Here is a 12,220-nt window from a genome sequence, read left to right as displayed (position 1 = left end):
ATTACCGTGACAGTCTCCATTTTGGGGTTGGCATCTCTGAAGAGTCGTCTTTTTTTTCTTTTTTCTTTCTTGCTATCTGCTTTTTCATTTCCTCTCTTCTGTCTTTTTGCTGTTCATACTGGATTTCAAATTCATCTTGATATCTCCTCCCATGCTTGGGTGTACTATCGTCTCATTGGTGAATGTGTGTTTGTTTCCTCAGAGTGCTAGGAGCGCAGGACTAAGGGTGATACCCACGGCGTGACATTTCAGGTTGTGAGTTTGTCTCCCTCTGCTCATCCCCCATCCACCATCCCATTCTCCAGTCCTTCCATTTTTATGTCTTGACGGACATTAATGTGAACTAATTCCAATCAACTCACCTGGGACTGGGTAAACATTCAAGTATAAGTTGCAGTGTTGTTTTATTTCATCTGTGAGATTGCTATTGATGAGGCAAATCACACTGGATTGAGCTGAAGCAAATTTTGAACTGCTATTTAATGTGTTCTTGAGCTGACACATCATCTGCAGTAACAGGAAAACATAAAGGAAACAACGGTTTTGATGCCACGCTTTAAAAAAAAAAATAGCCACTTTGCAGTTTTTCAAAATTATCTTTCAAATGGGGATCCCAAATGGTGCAACTAAAATCTACCCACGAGGAGGCACTGTCAGTATCAGGGTCTATCTCTGTATAATGCTGTCCTCCACCTCCATCTTCTATTTCTTTCTCTCTCTCTTCTGTGCACACACACACACACACACTTTGTCTCTAATCTTTATCTACATGTTTGAAATCATGGGTAAAGCTCTGCGGAGGGTCGTGCGAACAGGAATGGAGAATCACCATAAAGCAGTACTGCACCAATTATTCATCCCGTCTTGTCGCTTCATACTGTCGGTGTAGTTGACTGTCATGTTGCCATAGTTACGAACATAGATCCTCTGCAGCACCAGCGACGTAAATTCAACCCCCACCCTCTTCTGACACCCCATCAGTGTTACTTGTCAGACATCCTGTCACATGCACTCATCCCGACAGGCTCCTCTTATTATTTGTTTTATCTGTTTTGTCTCCTTATACCCACTCTGAGTACTGACAGTACGACAGTATTTACAGTATTCCCAGACATTTAAAAACCTAATATCACTGAGGCTTTTAATGCACCCTCAGTGTCTTTTAATACATCTTTATATGGAATAGTTAAAGGAGCTCTATATGACTTTCAGAGCATTAATATAGCAGCAAACCACTATTTACTATGTAAAGATAAAATGGAGGAATGGTGTCCTGACCAGAGAGTAAAGTCAGGCTACCTCTGTGTGTTTTGTTATCGGAGTTTCTCTGTTAGTTGTTGTGGTAGACGGTCGAGCTGCTAGTGCATGGTAGTGCATGTGAGTCCCTGTATATATCCCACTGGCTAGCTAATCACCAACACTTTGCACTGTGCTCATACGATGGTTACCACTAATATTGAGAAGGCAACGTCATGGAAGCGTTACGCCTACCCTCCGTTTACCCACTGGACAACTGGAGAACCGTGTGCAGACAATCCCTGAATCATAGATACGCTCTGAATATCCCATAGAGTTCCTTTAAAAACTTTAATAATATTGTATTATCTTTTTTGTATATTTTGTAGACTTTGGGTAAAAATATTAAGTGCTAAAATAACAGTTTTGATAATCATTAATACTTGAAGTCATTCATCCACCAAAACCAGAAAGCATTCACTCGTTACAACTTAGCAATTATGAGTATTTTCTGTGTACTGTTTATCACTCATTCTTGAGAATTGGGACAAAAACTTGTGATATTTTAAAAAGTTCAAGTCTTGACCATTAAACCTTTTAATGGGCCAACCTCCCAGTGATTTATTTTTTTATTAAATAGCTACATGATGGATGTCAGAGATGAGATCTGATGGAGTTGACGTTTTATGGAAACTATGGAAAATTTTCATTTTTAAACCACAATTCTTATTTACTTTGATTTGGTAGGGCTATGGAGTTGGTGTATAATGGTAGAGACATACCGGATAGCAATATTATTTAATGAATTTATCAAATAATAGAATGCTTACCTGTCGTTTTGAAACCAGGAAGTGAGACAGGAGTCCTTTTGACATAGCTTACCCATTTTATGCCTGATTAAGTAATGTTTTTGTAGAAATGTGATGGAATTGACAAAAATGTGGAACACATCTGTAAAGGGACAACATTTAAAACAAATATATTTTAAGACAAATATGATTATAACAGTACAATTACAGTGTTTGTTGCAAAACTAACAATGCTAGTAAAGGCTTTTATGATTAAAAAAATAGGACACGCACATCCCCAAAGCCCACTGGGTTGGGTGCTGGATCACAAAGTATCAAAAGCATGAAAAAAGAAAAAAGCGATCTGCACACCAAAAGAGCTCCCGTATGCAATTTTTTTATTTTGCATGACGTTCTTTTTTCATGCAGTAAAGGCTTTTTTAATTGTTTGAAGTTGTAAATTCTTGTCTGGGACAAGGGTGTTTTCCTGCACAGGGCAAGTTTAAAGTTTAAAAAACGAAAGCAGATCAAAATATTTTCTAAATCATATTATTTTCATACACATAAATCCTTTAAGAATAACGTTATATGGACTTACTGTGTTGATTGATTAATTTTAAGGTTAAGGTAGGCCAGGGATTTGTCCTGCCTCTCAAGAATGGATGTTAATTATTTACTGTTTTTCAGTTTCAATATAAATTGAGTTACGTTGAATCAAGTTAGGTTTTGGATCAATAAGCATCAACTTTCAACCATCCTCAGGCATTTTATAGACTAAACTTGATATCTGAGTGGTCAGTATGACCTAAAATATCTGTTGATACACACATTACTGCATCTGTGGTCCATAAAAACTATTGTTCCATTCACAGTTTGAAGATTAGAGACTTAGTGAGTCTATTAACATTTCAATATTTGTTAGACCACGTACTTCAGTAGCACCGGAATAAAATACTGCTATAATAATGGTTATATAGCTGAAGCTCACAAAAATCCTTACACAAAAAAAAGAGATGGATCTTTACAAAGGATTATCCTAATGACAAACATTGACTTAACCACAACAAAGTGAAACCCTTTTTATAACTTGTATATTCCCCAGTGTGCTAACACGAGTCAGTGTCCTGTTTTAAAGCATCTAATAATCTCTGTAGCTGTCAAATTGTTTGTAGATCCTAAATTTCAGCATCCATTGATATTGTACATGCAGACAGATTAAAATAACTCTTTCCTATAATCCACAAGCTGAAGGAGCTGACATACAGATACGTCTGTCCTCACTAAAGGTTCTTGTAGATGTTTGGGGCCTATACTTGAGTGTTTACTTAGATGTGCATGGAGTTGAGAGCTGTCAGACCTCTGACAGTAAACTTATTATTTTCACCATTCACTTCCATTTGTTTTGTGTCAGCAGTCTGTGTGCCGATGTCCACTTCTTCCTCACCGTCCTGTTGTCTTGTTGCATGTAGTTTGTGTTTACCCTTTGTTTACTTCCTGTGTTCATAATATCTTAACCTGCTGTGTTCGCTCGTTGTCTAAATGCCTCAGTTTTGTTTTGTTTTTTCTGTTTTTTTTTTTGGAATATGTCGTTTTGACGTGAGTTTCACACTGCGATGCTCGTGTTGAACCAACCTCCGGATGCAGAGTTTGACTCTCTCCATTGCCCTGTTTGGGACCATGCTTTACCCACCCTGTGCTATATCTGTGTGTTTGTGTGTCCCATCCATAGTCTGTGTGGATACCGTCCCAGACAGTGCTCTGGTGCCCTCCAGAAGTTTTGAAACCACCTGATTGGATCTCTCAGATCTAACCTCCTTCCTTCTTACTGACCTCGTCCACCAGATTTCTTCAAACTTGCATGTGATATTCTCCTTTAATTTTTTCTGTGAGCATTCCATTTATTAACGTGGCTTGTTTCTAGGTATACAGCACATTGGACTAAAGCGTATACTTACAACGAGCGTTTGTGTTGCTTTGGTATTTGTTTTCCTTGAAATGTATGATTTTTGGTTTGTGTTCCTCACGGCTTTTCTTAGTGCACGCCAAAATTGAGTGACTTGTGAACTGTAGTCATCTTGTGAAAGCAGAACACAGACTGCAGTTGCTTTTCCTCTCGTTGCTCCTCCACCTTCTCCTGCTCCTCCTTCACCTCTTTATCCTCAACTGAGGGGGTCTCTCCTTCCCCTCTGTCCCCCCTCTCTCTTCCACTCCCCTCTTTTCTCTCATCCCGAGGGTCCCTTCCACCCTTCCATTTTGTCTCTGGTGTCATCTCTCATCATTCTCCTTCTCTTTCCTCCCTTTTTTTTTTAACGACAGATCCGTGTTGTGAATGCATTCCGTAGCTCCCTCTATGAAGGCCTGGAAAAACCAGACTCCAGATCATCCATCCACAACTTCATGACGCACCCAGAGTTTAGGATAGAAGACTCCACGCCCAACATCCCCCTCATCGACGACACAGACGACGATTCCGCTCGGAGGAGGAGGAAGTACTCCAGCCAGCCCTCGTCCCCCAACAAGAACAACAACGCCATCGACAGTGGCATCAATCTCACCATTGACACCAGTAAATCAGCCGCCTCCTCCAGCCCCGCCAGTCCTCTTCACAGCTTGGAGACCAGCCTCTAACCCTGATTCTAACCTCAGCTCTAACCTCTAATGTCGTTTCCTTGCAGTCTGAAGGCACCTTCTCCAACTCCTCCAGACCTTTAACTGCAACCTTACACCTTGTCGCCCCCAAAATCTCACCCAGTCCAGCTCAATTCTCATCCCCCACCCTCCTCCTCCATTTACTACACAGGGCAGGTCCTGTGGCAAAACCTTCATCTCTCCTCCCCTTAACCTTGAGCTCTTAAAGCTCTCCGCTCCTCTCAAAACAGAGAAAAATCTAAAGTAATATGGCAAGGTGAAAAGAAAAACTTAACATACAATCAAAAAAGCGCAACAAAGCCACAAAACCTACACAGCCATCCTGCTTTTGTGGTTGTATGTGTACGGTGGCGGCGGCAGTGGTGGTGTGTATGACTATATGCGTGTTAGCATGTACTGTATAAGCGTGCCGCTGACTGCACATAAGTATGAACTATGTCTTTAGAGACACCAGGAGGAGGACGATGAGGAGGGAGACACTGCTGAGGAGTCAAAAATCACAAAACAGGACAGACTCTAAACTCCCCTTACACTCCCCCTCCTCAACAATAACATTGTCAATACTGATAATAGTTTAAATTAAATTGAAAAACATTGTTATTATTATGATTCTGATTCTGATTATTATTGTTATTATTATTGTTGCTCCTGCATGAATGTACATTACCCAAGTTTTATTTAAAAGGGTTTTAATTTTATTGGAGTTCTTTCGTTCTGATGGGCTAGGCCTCGCGGCGGACTACTATTTTAAAGACAGCTTCTCTGAGTTCCTGGCCTGCAAAGTTCCCTCTTCTGTGTGGCATGAACATGTACCCGACTGTAAAAATTTATTTCATCCATAAACAGAAATGTGTAACGAGGTGGTAGGGCTCAACTTGCACAGTAGTTTTGCACCTGTCGGAAAAGAGGAACGCAAAAATAAGAATGATGATGATAGCATTTATGGGATATATTCTATAAATATAAATACATATAAATATATTTAGAGAGAGTTTATCTTTGTTTGTCGGCATGTTGCCTTGTTCCTGCTTCAATGGCTCAAAATACTTTGACTTATTTATGTCTTAAAGAGAATGTAATTTGTTTACAACCTCGTAGAGATAAACTTCCTGGTTTCTAGAAGGAGAGGGGCGAAGCTGAAGCTCAGAGGACCAGAGCTGTGTTGGTGTGTTATTACTGAAAAACCATGTGCTGGAATTTGCCTGCTATCTTTTCAAATATTGTAGATATTTTTAGAGGATTAACAAACAAAAAGAAACCAAAATATAATGGGAAACGTAGTAAATGTGGAATCTTAGTATTACTCTATATGATTGTTGGGATCAAGTTGGAGTGGCTTGCCTTTTCTAAACGGAGGCCTCCTTTTTGTGACAGAGGGGGAATATTTAATTCTTTTTTTTCCACTTCTTCTTCTCTCTTTTTTTTTATTTTTAAATTGTGGGTTGTTTTTTTTCTTCTGTGCTTCAGCGCTGACCTGGGGTCAGGGCTCGAGTCAAAGGCTGATATCAGGACCTTTACAGTGAACTGTCTTCTAGATAAACATGCTTGTTCAAAGGACTTGATGTTTTAAAAATATGTGTGACCATCAAAAACGATTGAGTCATATTAGAAATCAGCAGTTATATTTGGCTTATCTGTGCCGCATGGAAATCTGACTTTTTTTTTTGTTTGTTTATTTTTGTTCACAATTTGGAATATATTGTGTTGTTTATTTTTTTATTTAATTTTTGATTTATTTGTTTGGGTTTAAAGGATTTCCTCTAGCAGAGAGAGAGACACACACAGCCCCACAAAGCTGTTAGCATTTTTAACATCTTTAAAAAAAAAAAAAAAAAAAAAAAAAAGGAAAAACGGACAAAAAAAAAAGACAAATTACAACAAACATGGAATGTTGCTTTGACTCTTTTTCTATATATAAAAAAAGACGATCCTTTTCTGCACTATCTGGTTATGAATGAAAACTTCTGTGGTGTAATTCTAGATGTGCTTTTGTGTGTTTTAACCAAGCTTGTCTTCCTGCCGTCACAGAATATACAGTACTCTAGCATCTCAACTGTACTCACTAGTTGTAAACTATTTATTGTGCTTTGACCAATCAGACATTACCAGAGAGAAGTGACATACAGAAGGCACATTTACCCAGTCTTATTGCACTCAGAAGGACAAGGCCACTTAACTAGCCTGTACTATTGTTATTTCTATTACTAACCGAAGTCAATGACAAGCATGACGCGAGAGGCTCATTATGCAACTTGAAAAAATTGACGATTTTTCTACGTAAAAAGAAATCCTATACACTACTACAGTATATACAATCATTTATCCGAGCAGTTCTTTCCTTTTTTTCCTTTTTTCTATCCTCCTCTGTCATTTCACAGTCGATCCGTCCATCTGAAGAGGGTGCACAAGCTTTACCAGTCAGCTCAGGCGTGTTGAAAAAGTCACATGGACCATTTGAGTAAAAAAATAAATATCTGTCTTATTTAAGTTGGGAAAAAACACAGTCTGGATTCTGATATTCTGCTTAGAAGCTGTTGATTTATTTTGTTTCCTTTCCAGTGTTTTAACTTGACAATTTATTTGTTTATTTGTCTGTAAAAAATTTAAAACAATAAACAAAAAACATAACAACAACAGCATTTTCAATAAAAAACAACAACAACAACAAAAAAAGACTTAAGCCAACATTCTCCAAACCACTTTTACATCCAGGAGGACATTCAGCTTTAAGAGGATGCAAAGACGACAAGTTTAAAAATAATCTTTGTAAATACAACAATGAGTCCACTGAGGACAGAAACTCCATTGGACTGGTGTGAAAACAGGAACTCTTCCTGACTACGTCTCCCATCATGCACCACCAACGAGTCATACTGCCGACGCAGCTGTTTGGCTGTATGTAATCCATCACTGCTCCTGTCAGAAACACTTCAAAACATCATGATTACATCCAAATGATAACACGTGTTGTAACAACCAATAATTATACTGATGATGATGATGATGATGATGACACCGACGATGATGATGATGATAATGATAATGATGATATCAATGATACTTCTTGCAATATACTCTCACCTGCCTCGATGTACTGTATTTAGCAGCATGCAGTTTGTGGAACAAAGAAAAAGAGAAATGCCAACAGATAACTTTTGGCATACTTAACCATTTATGGGTAAGTGATTTAAGTGTTCATCTTGTTTTTATGATATTTTTTTTATCTATACAATAATTGTAAATAAAGAACTCAATGTCTTTGTTCATTTAATACTATGCAAAAAGTCATGCTTTTCTGATTGTTACCCACCCTTAATCCTAGAGTGTGTTGCTGGAATGTTTGTGGTCTCAAAAGTCAGTAAAAACAATGTGATGTAAATTATTTTCTAGCTTGAGGAAAAAGTTAAATAATGATGAAAATTATTATTATGATACCATGACATGATGAGGAGGATGATGATACTGGTGGTGACAGTGATGATGATGCTAATACTGATGATGATGATACTGATGATGATGATGAACTGTGACTCTTGCTGCTTGACTGTCCCATTTACCACACTCCTGACAGGAGCGCAAGTGAAAAACATAATAAAAAAAGAAAAGAAAAAAAAACAAGAAAAAAAAAAAGGAAAAATCACTAAATAAATCTCCCAGAGCAGCATGACCCAGCATGGTGTGTCCTGGCCCCGTGTGACATGTCCTGTTCTGATTCGTTGTGCTTCACCTCTCAGTGTCCACTATGACTGTTTCTCCATTGCCATTGGTTTGTTTCAGAAAGGTTCTGCTCACATGTTCAGCAAATGTTTAAGGATTTAAGTGTGACTGTCAAATGACGCTTTTGATGTAAAACACCTTAAAGGCTATGTTTGGTGTTTTTAAATCTGAACCTTATCTTCCCATGTTTTTACGTCTCAGGGTGCTTTCAGACCTAGAGTTTGCTTGCTTTGGTCCGAATCAGGGACTCATTTTGTTGCATAATTGCTTAGAGTTGGTTTGTGTTCAACAAGCGGACCTGATAAAATGCCTGTGCGAGAAAGCTGCTCTTTATTGGTCAGAATTTCCATGTGGGAAAAATCCAGGAAGTAAAACGTTGAAGAGTACAAATGTGACACTTTCTGATGTCACAATGGAGGAACAGCTACGCAGGTTGATTTTAGCGCTGGTCATCGTGGACTATATTGCTGTCATTGTTCATTTTAGTCAAACCATACAGTTTGAAAACGAGGTGCGGCTCCAACTAGAAAATAATGTTTTGATGCATTGGATGTGCTGAATGTGCATATTAAGGCAGTACAGGAGGAGGTGCACATTAATAATCCTCCAGGACTGTAACATGCTCATGTTTAACCCAAACAATGTGTCATGTGACTGCAGTTGGTTCAGATCGAGGTCAGAACACATTCTCACCACAAACAAACCGCACCAGAGTTTGTTTGTAACCGGAGGCAGACCACCTCTTCAAGAAGGTCTCGGCCACTTGAGTGTGATTGCTGTGTTCACACCTGCCCAAACGAACCGCACGTAGGGGGCAAACAAACTTGAGTTTGATTGAACCGAACCAAACCAAACAGGGCAGGTGTGAAAGCACCCTGAGTGACTAATGGAAAATGGAGACAGTGACAGGCTGGTATTACTGTTCTAAGTGTCTGACAGCATTATGAAAAGATTCCTACAGAGATAGACCTTTTTTGTTTAACCCGTAACAGCTCCGAAATCACTGTCACCAAACCCTCCAGACTCCATTTATATAGACTGTAATTTTAGCGTGTATAGAGCCCAGATATTCTTTACATCTAACTGTTGGAACAGTGCAAAGATGATCCAAGACTTGTGAGTTTTATTTTGTTTCTGTCGGCCTTGAATTAAGTGTTTTATGATGAGAAAATTATCGTTTATTTAAATGGAGTCCGGTGGGTTTGGCCATCGTAATTTTGGGGCTGTTTCTGATTAAACAAAAAGGATCTTACCCTTTATTAAAAGGTCTATCTCTGCAGAGATCCTTTCTATAACTTGTCAAATACTTATAATTTATTATCAGTCTATCAGAGGCAAAAACAAGCACTTTTAGAGGCTGGAATATGACGGTGCACACGTGCCCCAAGTTGTTTGGCTTAGTGGTGGACCAGTTTCAAAGACAGTTGTTCCCATTAGTTACCTAAACACAAAAACATGGGGGGGGGAAAGTGTCTGGGTTGAAAAATACTAAAGTTACCCTTTAAACCAGTGGGTCCCGTCCTTTTTAACCTTATGGCCCCGTAAAGGTCCAGTGTGTTGGATTTAGGAGCATCTGTTGGCAGAAAGGGGATATAACATTCATAACTATGTTTTCATTAGTCTAAGAGTCGTGTTTTTGTCACCTTAGAATGAGCCATACGGAGCAGGTCCTTTACCACGGAGTCCGCCATGTTGTTCCTACAGTAGCCCAGAATTGACAAACAGAACACTGGCTCTAGCTAGAACTGTTTGTGTTACACGTCAGCCACTGTCGTTCTCCTGGCACACGAGAAGTTTCAGCCGGTTGCTAGATGCCACTAAACTCTACACACTAGACCTTTAAAATCAGACAACTCTGGGCATCCTGCTGTCTAAGGGGTTAAAGGTCATACCCTTGTACAATAATTGCAACATCACTGGTTCAAGTCCCGCTGAGGAGTATTGCTGCATGTCATTTCCATCTTTCTCCCCCCTCTCCTCTCTGTCTGCTGTCTACTCTCTAATACAGGCAGAAACAAGCTTTTTAAAGAAGTGTTTCAGCGAAGTGTGAATGTGAGAAACCTGACGACAGAGCACTCTGTTATTTCATGAGAAAATGATAAATAGCGTCAACACTAAAAGTCTGCAGCCATGCGGACAGTTCTGTGAGTCTCCACTTAGTCAGTGTTCATGCTTTGAGTTAAATGCAGTGACCATGTTAACATGCTGATGTTTAGTGACTATAACATTTACATGTTTACCATCTTAGTTTAGCGTGTTAGCATGCTAATACTTGCTAAGTACCACCAGGCCCCAGGAACACAGCTCAGCCTTGCTTCCAGTTTTTCCTAGTGGCCACTTGTGGTATTGGCAGTGAAAAAAATCTCCCTGCAGCCCAAAAAGCTTTAACCATAGGCCACTATTATCTAGGAGACGTCTGTTAAACTGTTAACAGGACACCTTCAACTGCAAACACGGTCATTTGTGACTCTTTCTATTATGAATGTTTGATCCATGAAGGTTTAATTCTTGTAAAACTTTCCTTGAGCTGAGAAAATAATTTTAAAATCTGTGACATCACCATGTAAGTCTGTAAGTTGAGCAGTAATTCACAGGCAGAGCCAGCTGGAGAAACACTACTGTGCATAATCAATGGGTAGTAGACCAGGAAGATTGAAACTTTTTGGGCATATGCACCAGGTGAACAGTTCCATTGGACTGAATAAGTGCCATCTTGGAGTCCTGTATCTAGGTATGATTATACATCTATAGGATCATCAAGGTTCACCCTCTGGGGACCATGAAGTCTGTAAAACATCTTATGGCACACTATATTATGTACACACTATACTACCAAATACACTAAGTGTGCAAGCTCCTCTGATATTTTCAAAAGCTGTCGTCAAGTTAAATACATCGACATGACAAATTTCTTCCCATGACTGTAAACTGCCGATGCCTGCAGCATGTTAAAGTAGGTTTGCTCAGGACTGATCCCATCCAGTCTCAGTGAGGAGGGGCTGATGGTGTCTGAAGAACATCACAGCTCTGACTTAATCTTCTTTCCCTTTAATTTAAAATAGCACCATGCCCGCCAGTATCAGTGTGATGTTAGACTCTGAGGTCGAGCATGTTGACAAACTGCCCATGATGGAGAGACGGATGGTGGATGGAAACCATGTGCCAGCCCGACACTCCTCCTGCATCAGAGAACAATTTAGCCTGTGACGACGTGATTAGTGGATATCTGAGTGATAACAGGGCTTGTTGTGTAATGGAAAGGTCACAGAAGATGTTTTATCTAAATGTGTGTGTCCACTGGAGGGCAGTGTTTTACTGGAGAGAAGTGAAGAGCCATGACATCCCTGATCATCCTGTCAAGAGTCTCTTTAACACCACTGTTGTTATAAGTGAATAGAGTAAAGGAGACAGAGTAAGACATCCTGAGCATTATTTTAGACTCCACAACTTGGTTAGGTTGAACATCAGTGTCACTGAGCGTTTGCTTCAGTGTTTGTCTGAGGTCTGCCTTTGTTATGAGGACATTTGACAAGCTGAAAACGCTAAATGGCAAATACATCTTGACTGTTTACTTCATTATAGTCTGAACTCTATCTGAATGTAGCAACAGTCAAGTTCAAAGCCTTGAAAATCATGATTAAACCTGCATTAATAGATTTTTTTTTGGACATTGGGACAACAAGCTATAGACACATCATTATCATATGATCACCTTGTAAAGATGATACAGTAAAAATGTCTGCTTATTAACACATCCAACAGATACAGAGCAACATTAGCCCACTCATATCTCCATTCTGGGATGTCCAGATCTTATAATTACTGTCATC

General features: G+C 39.3%; 1 protein-coding gene across 7 annotated transcripts in view; it reads left to right on the top strand.

Moving 5' to 3' along the window:
* Positions 1-8,371, top strand: part of atp2b2 (ATPase plasma membrane Ca2+ transporting 2) — a 132,869-nt gene extending 124,498 nt beyond the window's left edge. For 4 of the 7 annotated variants that reach the window (XM_050038711.1, XM_050038710.1, XM_050038709.1 and 1 more), the window contains exon 23: positions 4,341-8,371. In XM_050038711.1, coding sequence (XP_049894668.1) covers positions 4,341-4,652 — 312 coding nt within the window. In that variant the 3' untranslated portion in view covers positions 4,653-8,371. Of the gene's footprint in view, positions 1-202; positions 256-4,340 lie in introns of all 7 variants that reach the window. The other 3 variants (XM_050038714.1, XM_050038712.1, XM_050038713.1) reach the window with 3 other exon arrangements.
* Positions 8,372-12,220: the final 3,849 nt, after the last annotated feature.

This window comes from Epinephelus moara, chromosome 24, assembly GCF_006386435.1.
Source record: "Epinephelus moara isolate mb chromosome 24, YSFRI_EMoa_1.0, whole genome shotgun sequence".
Lineage (NCBI taxonomy): Eukaryota > Metazoa > Chordata > Actinopteri > Perciformes > Serranidae > Epinephelus > Epinephelus moara.
This window is presented reverse-complemented; position numbering and strand designations above follow the sequence as displayed.